Source organism: Tachysurus vachellii, chromosome 18 (genome assembly GCF_030014155.1).
Source record: "Tachysurus vachellii isolate PV-2020 chromosome 18, HZAU_Pvac_v1, whole genome shotgun sequence".
NCBI lineage: Eukaryota > Metazoa > Chordata > Actinopteri > Siluriformes > Bagridae > Tachysurus > Tachysurus vachellii.
In genome coordinates, this window is record NC_083477.1 from 19,407,723 (window position 1) to 19,421,003 (window position 13,281).

The 13,281-nt window shown below is 41.9% G+C and overlaps 1 protein-coding gene across 2 annotated transcripts; it reads left to right on the forward strand.

Annotated features, from left to right (window-relative positions):
- Window positions 1–2,581: 2,581 nt before the first annotated feature.
- rnf44 (ring finger protein 44) lies at window positions 2,582–11,795 on the forward strand. 2 transcript variants are annotated; one of them, XM_060892241.1, is made up of 11 exons: window positions 2,582–2,969; window positions 4,990–5,188; window positions 5,639–5,873; window positions 6,259–6,426; window positions 7,270–7,443; window positions 7,717–7,881; window positions 8,254–8,369; window positions 8,767–8,854; window positions 9,294–9,415; window positions 9,521–9,620; window positions 9,791–11,795. In XM_060892241.1, exons 2-11 carry the CDS (start codon window positions 5,082–5,084, stop codon window positions 9,851–9,853), a joined length of 1,338 nt encoding a protein of 445 aa, XP_060748224.1. In that variant the 5' UTR covers window positions 2,582–2,969; window positions 4,990–5,081; the 3' UTR covers window positions 9,854–11,795. The 2 variants fall into 2 exon arrangements, with proteins under 2 accessions (XP_060748224.1, XP_060748225.1); XM_060892242.1 differs by having other exon boundaries at window positions 6,259–6,378.
- Window positions 11,796–13,281: the final 1,486 nt, after the last annotated feature.

Genomic DNA, 13,281 nt, shown 5'->3' on the forward strand with positions numbered 1-13,281 from the left:
TGTCAAAAGGTTTTTGAATTGTACTGAATTTATTTGATTTGACAGTCAGGTCCTGATTGCTTGCAGATGTTCTTACAACTACTAGGCTACGTAAATATATACTAACTAGTTAGACATTATGATCTTCCGGACCTTTGCTTCAAGAAATTTTCTCTTACTGGACCTCTTTAAATTTTAGTTGAATACCTCTGCTGTAGGGTGACAAATTCGGTTACGTCACTTCCTGGACACTCCTCGAGATTAATAATATAGCGTAAATTTACTTTTAATTATTTGCTTCCATCACGATTAATCGCAGTGTTGACACCGAAGACTCCTCTTATGAACGTTAAATAAACTTTAACAAGCCAAAAATAATTTGTTAAGCATCGACAAACACAACAGTGGAGTTTCAACTTCTGACCAATCAGATTTTAGACACTGTAAATAATATTAATATTTACAAAAGCATTGACCCGACTCATGTCTTATTCATTTGTTACTATTGGGATATGTGTATTCATCAAAAACAGTGTCCAGATGAATACAGGGCAATAGCTGTGCAGATGTGTTTCTTTTGAGCGATTCTTGATACTTGATTCTTTGTGTCGACTCCTTAAGCTCAGTGAGGCATACGTTGTGTTGTTTTTTAATAGCTGTAGATGTCTAGGCCTATATATAGAGATTTATAGATGATAGACGATCCGCTGGAGGTGATTTTATCGGTATAAGTAAAAATCAATGTGCTTAATTGGAAGTTAGATTTAATAAAAAAAGATATTATCTTGGAAGCCAAACTAGCCGGAACCGACTCTTATTGGTGAGCCGTGCCAAATTGAATCGACTCACTGAAAAGATCCGGAATTCCCAGCGCGACTGAATTGCTGTACAGATGTGCTACTAGGTAATTACAGCAAGCTAATTAATGTTGTTTATTACCAGTTAATGCAATAATCGTAAATAATAAATGAGCATGATTAGTGAGTGTTGCTATAGAAACGCAGCCTGCTCTTCCAGCCTAATAGAAATGTGCTGTGTCATGTGTATGCTGGAAAAGTGCTGCCTGGGAAACCCTGCATGAACCAACTGGAGAGCAGGAATAGAGATGGAAGAAGTGGGTTGTGGGTAGAGGGGAAAAAAATCAATTGGCAAATTGTTTCTGCTTGAACAAGGACAAGAACAAAGCACCCTTTCTACATAAATTTTACACACTACTAGAAATATCCAAGAAAGAATTTTTTTTTTTAAAATTTACAACTTGATTGATATTGATTGATAAAATGATATGAGTTTAAAAAATACCTTAGACTTTAAAGACCTTAGACTTTAAAGACCTATGTTTCCATCATGCCCACATCCGCTTGGGTGAGGAGGTCTGGGATGCAGTCAATTTTCCAGTTAATCCTATACATGAACATATGTATAGGTAGTGGTGCATACAAAGACATCAGTAAAGTTGTAGCTTTGTTTGAGGCAAGATTTGAGGGAGGAAGCACGTATGGATGGGTTGGTTAGTGGTCCATGCTGATTTTGGCCATTATTGTATTTAAAAGGCTGGAACAAGAGAAAATTTGGCAGAACATGCATATAGTGCTGATGACGATGGAAGTGTCCATTTTTATTATACACCAAGAACAGCAGACAATTTCGATGTAATTATATCACAAAATATATCGTAAATCCATTACTCGTGATCTGTTGGAGGACCGTCGATCTACTGTGAGAATATTTTCATGAATTCTGACAATATATTTTATGTAGACCGTAAACCTCGTAGCCCCAGGAAGGATAAGACTTTGCCGTAGAATGATCTTTCAACTAGATCCCAAATATCCATGCATAACGACGGTATATGAAATCAGAATCAAAAGAATCAGAATCAGAAAGAGATTTATTATTCAAGTATGCTTGCACATACAAGGAATTTCTTCCTCTTATCATCATCTCAGGGAGTTTTTCCTTTCTGCCGTCGCCTCCGGCTTGCTCATTAGGGATAGGGATAGATATATATAGTATCATAAATGTTAAGTTAATCTTTTTTTAATTAATTTTAAACTTTAATTGTATACATTCACTATTTCTTCTTCTTCTTCTTCTTCTTCTTCTTATTATTATTATTATATATTTATTTTTATTTATTTCTTTTCATTTCTTTTTCTCTCATACTTCTGAAAAGCTGCTTTGAGAAAATGGGAAATTGTTAAAAGCGCTATACAAATAAACTGAATTGAAGTGAATTTGAATTTGAGGAATACAAACCTGGTTGCCTGATTATAAACCTACATATACAATACATTGCTTTTTTTTAATAGCATATACATATACATATACATATATATATATATATATATGTATATGTATATATATATATGTGTGTGTATATATATATATATATATATATATATATATATATATATATATATATATATATATATATATATATATAAAATATAAATAACCAAAGTCGTAAATAAATGACTACACACGATTTAAGCTTTATAAAATACACCATTTGCTCTGGGTCTTGCTGACCTTCTCCTGATGTTTATGAGGCAAAGGGGCGGGACGATGTCAGAGTGACGTCATCACAACTGGGACGTAAGCACCCGACACAATGACAACACGCGCAGTAGAATACTTGTGAAATAAACGCAGCAGAACAAAATTCACCGTTAAAACCGTTTTTAGTTCGAGTTTCGAGTCCAGAGATAATTGTTCTAACTAATAAAACGACCCCAACATCGACGCGCTTATGAGTGGAGTTTATTGCTGTTTGGTTGGACATGAAAACACAGCAGCTCCAATCAACAAGCTCGAGCAGGACGGAGTGAAAGCTACAAAACGGAGAAGACTCCTAAAGTCCAGCATGCGCACAAGTTAACGTTTATTATTCTGTTCTAAATAACGTAGTAATATCGGATTTGTCTAAAATAAATATTATAATAAACCTGGGTTAAGGATAAGAAGTGTCTGGACCCGAGAGAAGACAAGTAAGCTATGCTAATCTGCTAGCGCTTGTAAGCTTTAGCGTTTGGTTTGTTTTGTTTTTGCAGCACAAATGTTAGCGTGTGTGTGTGTGTGTGTGTGTGTGAACACGTCCTGACCTCATAACACGGTCTTTCAAACCGTTTCATTTGTGTTTGCTTTGATTTATCGTCTTAAATGTCCGCTTTTTTTGCACATAGCTAAGATGAGCTAAGCTAAGCTAGCCTTGTATTTCCTGTTTGGGTTCAGCTCGTTTGCATAAACAACAGCAGCGACACCACGGATTCCCCAACCGTCTGCTACACGCCTCGAAAAAACGACGTTATTATTGTTATTATTTTAAACGTCACTCTTGGGTTTAATTTGTTGATTTGTTCGCGTTTTAGCTAAGCGAGTTAGCCCGTGAAGCTAATCAGTGGCTAACAACAAAGTGAGCCGCACGTGCCCTTTGTGCTAGCTGTTTATTCCCATGCACTCCTGTCGTTAAAGACGGTGCTACAAAGAAAGCGTGCATATGTATACGTGTGTTTATACGATTTACTCGCATTCACACGATTTTTCTACGAGTAGAAAATGAATGCACCGGGTGGTGTTTTTGTGTAGGAGTTGTGTGTGTGTGAAACTACACTCAGATCGTGTCTCCTTTGTTGTTGTGCTTTGTCTCTGAGCACATGGCGCTGCTTCACATCACATCACACCACCTCATATACTGATCTATTAACCTGTTCTTCCTAGAAACGTTTCTCTCTGTATCTTCTGGCTTTTTTTTCACATTTGAACGCATCATTGATACAACATTAAGTATTGTTTAACATCTGTTTTTTCTCTCTCCAGCTATTATAAAGCAGATACTGTAGAGATAACATTATAGAGTCAATTTTACTCTTTAGACGCTGCAACTTTAACGTAGATGTGTTTTATTCGACCAAATTCCCTGTTTCGGTTGTTAAAAAGTAAGCATTCAAAGTAGGAAAAGTCGCTGTGTGACGTCATAAACGTTACACGTGATTTGCATATTCACAATTATTTGCATATTGAGATGGTAAACTATTAGAATGATTATTATTATTATTAGAATAAAAAATAAGTAAGGAACGAATATCTGGGGGTGTGATGATGGAGGAAATTATAATTTTTTTGTCAGGTTATCTTAAAAAAACTTGCTCTGCTTACAGGCAAAACAGTGTAAAAAAAAACAAAACTAGTGAATAAAAAGTGCAGTGAACATAAGTGGCATTCAATAGAATACCAGTTTTGATAGTCAACAGTGATTAGTAAAGCTTAACGATCCACCCAACAAAGGTGCTTTAGTTACGGTTGACCGCCGGCTTTATGGCTTGGTCATGTGACTTAAGTAAACAATCAAACATAATAATCAGCAACACTGATATTTCTGATACAGAACGTTATTACCAGCGTTATACAGCAGGAAAAATCAGCAGTTCTGTCACTAGCTTTTTAGAGAAACTAAAAACTGACTGTATGATGAGGAAAAATGAAAACTACCCCGTGAGCAGAAGTTACACGTACATACCACATGGCAAACTTTGACAACAGCAGCAGAAAGGTACATCAGGTTGTGCTCCTGTCAGCCAGCACCAGAAGTTTGAGGCTACATGCAGCCAAATGATCCGTCAGTATTTGGATTGTTGACTCAATGGGATTGAAATGTCTTCATGCTCGAGCTGATTAAGAAAATAATGCAGTAAATAGGGAAATAATGATAGTCCATGTAAACGTGTGAATCAGACTAATTTCTCAGTCTGGTAAAAAAAAACAAAAAATAAAACACCCCACTGCCCACATGTGCTCTCCACTTGTATGGATTTTATGTTTGAAATATATTTAAGGAAAATGTAAATGAATATTTGATTCAGATTGCAGTGCACACCATCTAAAGTACTTTTTGAATCTGAACTCGGATTGAGTTAATTCAGATTCACGAAACATCCCTAGTGTCAAAACTGCCACTTGCTGTGTGTGGAATCTGTCAGCCAAACGCTTACAGATGTGTATCTGTGACAGAGCTGAAGAGAAGCTGAGGCTGCTGGACCAGAGTGCCTCGAGCACCAGTGCTCCCCACCCGTGGCTGCGACTCGTTCTTCACAACATCCCCAATGCGACCATGGGAAATAGCTGTGAATAGGCGGCCGCCAACAGCCCCCTTAAACCAGAGGAGCTTCATCGGGGGTCCTTGCAACGTACCCGTGCACCTCAGGAGAAGGTGAGAGTTGCTTACAACTTTCACTCTTTAAACAAATGTTCAAGCTCTTTTCCTGCTCCAACACCAAACCTATCTTTGTGGTATGTGGTAGCCTAGTGGTTAAGGTGTTGGGCTTAAACCCAGGTCCACCACTGTTGGGCCCCTTAGCAAGGCCCTTAAACCTCAATTTCTCAGTTGTATTAAAATGAGATACTGTAAGTTGCTCTTGATAAAGGCATCTGCCAAATGCTGGAAATGTAAATATCTTACTGTATGAAGATTTAAGGTGTGACAGTAGTGAATTGTGCAGAAGCACGACCGCATTCTAGTCAAAGTACGGTCAATCAACCCGCCCTGCTTTTGTCTGCATAGTAAATTGTGTCCTTGTGTCTTGTTTGTTCGCCTTATGCAAATATTTGCAGATGTTTAAAGTAGATAGCGTCGCGGTAACGGTCAGGTTTGTTTCTGCAGTCCTCCAGCACGCTGGCAGTGGGGGCAACGAGACAGAGCAGTCGTGCACGCTTCCCCTCGGCAGGATGAGAATTTTGCCCACGGCGCATTCCCGCAGCAGCAGCAGCAGCATCACCAGGCCATTCCTGTAGAGGAGGCGAGGCAGTACAGCCAAGCCGGCGCACCGCCCCGCATGCTCCATCCATCCACACACCCGCCTCAGCAGACCTCCATCATGGTGGACCTTCATGAACAAGTAGGCTGAAACACCATAATGATGACCATTACAACTAACTCGTTTATCCTTGTTCTTCTCTTTGTGTTTGTAGTGTAGCACTTTACCACAACATGCTACGATTCAATACTCCTACAGTTTTGTCACAGTTTCCATTGCCACACAAGCCATTATAACTACTGCTGAAAAAGTTTTCACCCCGTAGAACAAACTGACAAAAGCAATCAAGTCTTACAAGTTCAGAGAGCTCTCGTTTAGTATTTATTCACACTGATTTGTGTTTATTACCCTTCATGGCACTTACAATTGTACGGAAGCCGTAGCTTGTTATGTATTAATTATTTTTTTGTTATTTTAAGCTTGTATTTATATTTTCTAACTAATGTTCTTGTTTCCCCTCCCAAAGATGCACCAAGGATCTGTTCCGATATCTTACACAGTTACCACGGTGACGACCCACGGCTTTCCCATGCACACGGGGCAGCCGATCCCAGCGTGCAACGCGCAGCAGCTCCCAGCATGCTCGGTAATGTTCAGCGGACAGCTCTCTCTGCTCTGCTGCCTTCCTCCTCCTGTGAGTTTAAACAAGGAAGAGCCGGAAGCGTCAGTGCCGTCTGTGTAGAGCGCACATCCCACTCCGTCCCAGCTTAAAAGAACTGTTTAACCAAAGAAGGGAGGAAAGATAAACCTAAAGTTTTTTAGCTAGTTGCTAGCCAGCGTTCTCATGTTCGCGTTTTGGTCAAACAGTTCCTTTAAAGCTTTTAGATCAGAGCACCATTACAGCATTACTTATCCCTTTCATCTGAGAATATATCGAGTCATCTGCTTAATTCATTGCATCTGTTTTGTCGACATGGCAGCTTCCACCCTCGTATTGTGTATTTTGAATGTATTTTTGTATTTTTAAATGGGTCAGGGTGTTTGTACCGTATCTCTGTAACCGCTGTAGCTGTTTAAACATCACGCGGAGCAGAAACACCTTGTTTCTGTCACCTTGCTGCAGAGCAAAAGTCAAGGGGGTGGAGTCGTAGCTATTCCGGCTCCTCCCTCTGTAACTGTCAACGTCCAGGGGTGGAGTCATATCTAATATGGGTCCTCCCACTGTAACTCACCGTCAAGGGGTGAGTTGTAGCTAATCCGGCTCCTCCCACTGTTACTGTCAACATCAAGGGGGGGTGGAGTCGTAGCTAATCCGACTCCTCCCACTGTAACTGTCACCGGCAGGGGGTGGAGTCATAGCTAATCTGGCTCCTCCCACTGTAACTGTCAGCATCAAAGGGTGGGGTCAAAACTCCTCTATGTAATCCCACCCCTTAGTGCCTCACTCTTACAGAAGAGTCATCTACCCTGAGGAAAGTGTACTTTAGTTTTCTATTGTAAATGACTCTTATCTTTGGTGTTTTATTTGTCTGTGCAGCTCATCCAGGCGTGCACCATGCACCACTTACCCGTGTCTTACCAGGCCTTTCCGCCTCTGATCTCCAGCGAGCATTTCCTCCTGCACCCGAGTCCTCCAGTGGCACCGCATCAGCCCCCGGCGCTGGCGCCTCTCAGCCACTTCATCCCCCTGCAGCCCCAGCACCCACGCATGGTGAGCTCATGGTTCATTCCCTCTTCACCAGCAGGGTCGTGTCATAGTCTCGATCATTATTTCATGATTAATTAACGATATACTTTTTATCCAATTATAGTTACATTTAATTTTGGAGATTATCTTGCTAAATTATCTTGCTATCATCGCTAAAAGATGGTGGATCAGGTTATCGTTCATGTCCCTGCTTGTATGTCTGTTAATTTATCGTTAGCCACATTAGCGTTATCGTGAAGCACGTTGACGTAGGTGTCCCTCGCATGTCTTCCTCAGCCTCTGCAAAGAGTGGAGAACGAAGTGGACCTGCGAGGAGAGCAGCACCATTTGGGAACTTTTTCGTACCCGGCCGCGCATCACCCACCAGCAATGCCCCCCTCTGTGCCCCTGCAGTACCATCTGCCCCAGGAACCCCTACACCAGGAGCTGCCCTTTGCGGTGGTGAGTGAAAATGTCAGGAAATTCTCATAGCCACATGGGTGTGGTGTCAATAATGTATCTAGGAACATATACTGCCTAGAGCGCCATATTGTGGCCTATATTTATTCGTTATTTTCGACTGTTGTGCCTCTAATATCCAGCCTCTCAGAGCTGTCAGGAAGGCTCCAGTAACTCATGTAACAAAGCACTTTGAGGAATATGGCATACAGTAGGTTTTCACTGAAGTGTCCAGCCGTGAGAACATCATTTTATAGGAAGAATTCTGAGAGACTGGATATACACGGCTCCTGGTCTAGGGGTTCGTCCGAGGGTCAGTAACATCAGACTGAGTGGTACACCATCTGCTCACCTGTGTGTTGTGCGTCTCCACAGCCGTATCCACACATGCTGCCCAGGCGCGGGAGCGGCCAGAGGTACCGCCTACAGCAGCCGCTGCCTCCACCACCTCCTCCTCCGCCCTACTACCCCGGCTTCCTCCCTTACTTCCTGTAAGAGTCTACTCCACATACACTCTGTCTAATGGACTTTGTAGAATCTTACTTCCTGTATCTTAGGCATAAATAAATGCCAGTAAGTTCTGACAGTGGACAAGAAACAGTATTTATGTTCCTATTCTAGCAAACAAATGAATGTTTCCACACAAAGAGGCAAGATCTAATTACCTTTACTCCTGATGCGGTGGGCACGAAGCCAACAAAGTGGCCAGAAACGAATCTCCTCGGCCTCAGCGGTCACCAGACTGAGCCCCCGAAGCTGTTTGTCCCTTTACTTGTTATGATCTTGGCTATGTAGTGCACAAGGACATCAGGGTTAGAGTTTTTGGGGTTTTTTTTTAAGCTGGGAGTTTCAGAAATAACGCTTTGTGTACGGCATGTCTGTGTGCAGCTCGATGCTTCCTGTGCCTCCGACTGCTGTGGGTCCGGCCATCAGCTTGGACCTGGACGTGGACGACGTGGAGATGGAGAACTACGAGGTGAGACCTAGCAAGGCATCGCATATCAAACACCCCGAAGCGTGCTGTTCTGAGAAATGAATCAACGACGGAGACATAAGACGAGGCCCAACGTGAACACCACGAAGTTGATTTTTTTTTTTTTTTCTTCTCTAACAGTATCTTCTTTTATACCTCAGCAATTTGTCAGCACTGAAAAATGTTGTCCTTTAAATGTTGTCCTACTTTAAATCCATTTAAAATGACCTTTAACGTGGAACGTCGACTAGTTTCTGTTATTCTTCATGTTTCAGAAGCTGTAAGCAGTTGTTTTTCTTCCTCTTGGAATTCAATAAGGGTTTTTACAGGAAATGTCACATCGTTAAACATGTACAAGTCCCCGTTGCTATAGAAACGACAGCATGCCGACGTCGCACCGTTGAGCGTAACGACACGTTAAACGTTGTGTTTTGTGCCCCAGGCGTTACTGAACCTCGCAGAGAGACTCGGCGAGGCCAAACCTCGAGGACTGACAAAAGCTGACATCGAACAGCTTCCATCCTACAGGTTCAACTCGGAGAAGCACCAATCAGAACAGACTCTGTAAGTGAGCCGTGCCGGTGTTCAGTAAGCAGGACGCACGGAGGAATTCTTCCTCGTCCCGCTCGGCGATGTGGTTTTCATTTTCCCCTCCTTTGTCCTTTTCAGGTGTGTGGTGTGCTTTAGTGACTTCGAGTCGAGGCAGCTACTACGAGTATTACCCTGTAATCACGAGTTTCATGCGAAGTGCGTAGACAAATGGTTAAAGGTAAGTGGCTCGTCACGGACGATCGGAGGCACACGGTTCTTTTGTCGAAGTTCTTAAACTGTAAAACGGTCAGATTAAGTAAACAAATAAACGAACGTGGCTTTTAAACACAGCGCCACACCGAGACGTGTGATTGTGTATCTGATTCCATTCTTTTTTCCACCCTGCAGACCAACCGCACGTGTCCGATTTGCCGTGCGGATGCTTCCGAAGTTCACCGTGACGTGGAGTGAGTCGGGGCCTTCGTCCTTCACTGGATAACAGCACAAACCTTGGAGTGTGTGGTGGGAGCAGGCGCACACACACACATACGCACGCACACACGCACACACACACACTACACGTGCGCACCACCCAACCCCGTGCCCTCCAGGAAAACCTAAAAGCATCTCCTAGACACACTCCTTGCTCCTCCCAGCCCATCTCCCGCTCAGCTCTTCTTCCACCCAAACCTTTGACCAATAAGCAATCTTGGAATTCGTACGGATTGTATCAGACCTCCGCTGTGCTTCTCACGCAGGCTACTGCATCCTCCGAGCCCGGAAACCTCCCCCAATCCCCGAGTTTCAGTTTTCATTTCCTGGTTTTTTTTTTTGTTTTTTGTTTTGTTTTGTGCTTTTCTTCGGCGATTCCAAAGATTACCGCGTGTGGTGTTGGCATCTGTTTACACAGTCGAATGTGTACTCGCTGTTCGCTTACGAATAATCCAAGCTGTGCTTCAGTGGTGTTAAGGGGATATGGGGAGGGGGTTCGAGGACGCCGTTCGATCGGGGAGGAGAGAAAAAGGCAGCCGCGGTTTGTCCATTCCACTGTCTTTAAACAAAAAAAAAAAAGAAAAGAAAGAAATCGAAAAAGAAAAAGAATCGCCTGATCATTAGCTGCATGTTTGTATAGGTGATGGGCCGAAGTGACTTGTTAATAATATATGTTTTGCAATAATGTATCGATGATTTCAATAGCTCTATCCCAGCTTCGCTAACGTGAGCGTGAACAGCAGCGGCTCTGAATCTTTCGAGCTAACGAGGAAAAGGAAAAAAAAAAAAAAAACAGACACGAACTGCAAACTAAAACAGGATGAATGTGTGTGTACGTCTGCTCCCGGGCCTCATCGCTGTGGAGTTTTGCACTGTTGCTGCACTGGAAAATGGTCACAAGGACGAGGACCTTGTCGCAAACTGTGACCTCTGGTCGCCTCCCGAACCTGGCTGTAGTGCACGGAGGAGGGGTGGAAGCTCTCCGTCTCCTCCATCCTTCACTCGGTTTGCTCTCTTCTGGATGGTATCTCACAGACTGTTGTCGTTTTTTTTTTTTTTTTTGTTTGTTTGTTTTTTTCTCTTCTTCTTGTTTTGTTTTGTTAGGTTAGCAATACTCTTTTTGACTCGACGAGCTTCTCGCTGCATTTCACGCGCAGGTTCAGCGGGACGGCGGCGAAGGGAATTTCACTTCCACCTGATGTCCAAAAAAAAAACAAACAAACAAAAAAACTAAAAACAGACAAACAAACAAAAAAAACCTGACTTTGGAAAAGGTGCGGGTCCCTTTTGCAGAAAGCAATATGTGCAATGAGTGTCTGTCCTGAATGAATCCTTTTTTTTTTTCTTCTTTCTTTTTTCATTTTGTGATGTTTTTTTTGTTTTGTTTGTTTCGTTTCAGAGGACCAGGCTTTTCCTCACCTGTGAGCCAAATATTCAATAATTTCAATACACTCTTCAAGGATACAGCTCTGCCTTCTTCAAGACGTTGACAAGCACAAACTTGTTACTAATCGTAAAACAAACAAACGAAAAAAAAAAAAACAAAACAATACGTAGACTCCACGGTCGGTCGAACTCGAAACCGGCGTTATTTATTGGCTTTATCTTCTGCGTTGAGGGGCAGAGCACCAGCACAGTGTATCTTTGATGCGAGGATGTTGGGCCACGGTAGCAATGTGAAGTGAAAAAGAGGAGGAAAAAAAACAAACAAACAAACAAACAAAAAAGATTGTTAAGCATAGCATCTAATGCGTCGTCGACTCTGCTTGTGTGTGCCAGCTGACTGTAGTGATTCCACAAACGATTCAGAGACTAAAGGTTCTTCTTAGAAATGCACTGACTGTAAAAACCTGCTCAGCTCTTGGTTTCGCTCTGCATAGACTCCAAAAAAAAAAAAAGACAAGAAGGAAAAAAAAAAACAGGGATGAAATGTTTTGTTTTGCGACACTAATAATAGGACACAAATATATATAACGGATATATAAATCTATATAAGAAAAAAAAATATATAAATCTATATATTCCTTGCTTGTACACACCGAGTAGCAGTTTTTAATCAGACTCGCTTTCTAGGTAAAAGGGACATAGGGACATCCCCGTGATTGTTAGCATGCGAGTCTGTACTTCTGTACTGATGCTCACCAGGTTGGGGAAAAAAGAAAAGAAAAGAAAAAGAAGAAAAAGAAAAAAAAAGCCATTGTGATGAATTTAAACCACACTTTTGATAGTAACGTGTATACATATCTGTTTCACTGGCATATATTTTGAAAAATAAATAGAAAAAAAAATACTCTCAGGGCCTCTCAGTTAACTTAACATTAAGGAAAACAGGCGGACGGATTTGAACACTTCTCAGTTTTCCTCAGGCCGCGTATTTTACTCGTAATCCTTTTTAACGGGATTTATTATCGCACCAGTTAAAGACCGGCATGCAAAGAAAAGGAAGAAAGAAAAGAAGAAGGAAAAAAAAAAAAAGAGAGAACAGGCAAACCGTGTCACAGCAACCCGATCACCCGAGTGTTACTCAGACATGTCCGTGTTTTTCGTACTTACAACTCATGATCCTGCTGGAGGAAAACAATAACAACAAAAAAAAAAAAAAACAACCTACAGCCAAGCGCATTATTCTACCTAAACCACTTCCAGATATTAACAGTGTTTTGCATGGGTTGGGGAAATAAATAAGGAAAAAAAAACAAAAAAAAAAAACGAAAGCTGTATTTTTTAATTTCAGTGAAATATCTAGACGTGTGGGCGACTATTTATTTAATCGTGCACAGTAAGTATGCATGCGTGTCTTAACCAGATCCCGGCTGGTTTTTATCCTTCTCGGTTATTTTCGAATTTGTATTAAGTTCTAGTCGGCTTCGGGTTCCGGGGATTTGGGGCTCAGCTGAAAACTGCCATGCGTCGTACTGCACAGAACCGAGCAAGACTTTTTAAGAAAACGCTATCATAATCAGCGCGCTTGGCTTGGTGTAAGATGGTGAAGGCCGTTTTTTTTTCTTCTTTCTTTCCTTTTCTTTTCTTTTTTTTTTCTTCTCGGCTCTCGATCACATTCGTGCTTCTGCTGTTGCCTCAGAGACTGAAACTGACTTGCCTGGAAAAACTCGATCACTGAAAGCCATATAGTGAAACGGTGCTAGATGTCTGTCGCTCCATTCACATTACGGGAATGCAATAGTGTGTGTGTGCGTGCGCTCTGACTACGACTTTCACATACTCTTTATAGCATGCCGTGCTAGTTAGTGCCCCTGAAACAACGCTCAGTTAGCAACGTTCGACAGGGGTGGGGTTTATTTATTTATTTTTTTTGTCGTTTTTGTTTGGACTGAGGATCTCTCTTAACTGTTATAAGGTTACTGTTATAGCGCGACGCCGCCTTCGGAGCGCGTCCTCGCCGTGTC

What these genes read in the sequence shown, in the direction of transcription:
- rnf44 (XM_060892241.1), top strand. Translation starts at nt 5,082, where the DNA reads ATGCGACCATGGGAAATAGCTGTGAATAGGCGGCCGCCAACAGCCCCC. An exon ending in TCTGCTGCCTTCCTCCTCCT is followed by an intron (nt 6,427 to 7,269) that starts GTGAGTTTAAAC and finishes TTGTCTGTGCAG; the next exon opens with CTCATCCAGGCGTGCACCAT. An exon ending in AGGAGCTGCCCTTTGCGGTG is followed by an intron (nt 7,882 to 8,253) that starts GTGAGTGAAAAT and finishes GCGTCTCCACAG; the next exon opens with CCGTATCCACACATGCTGCC.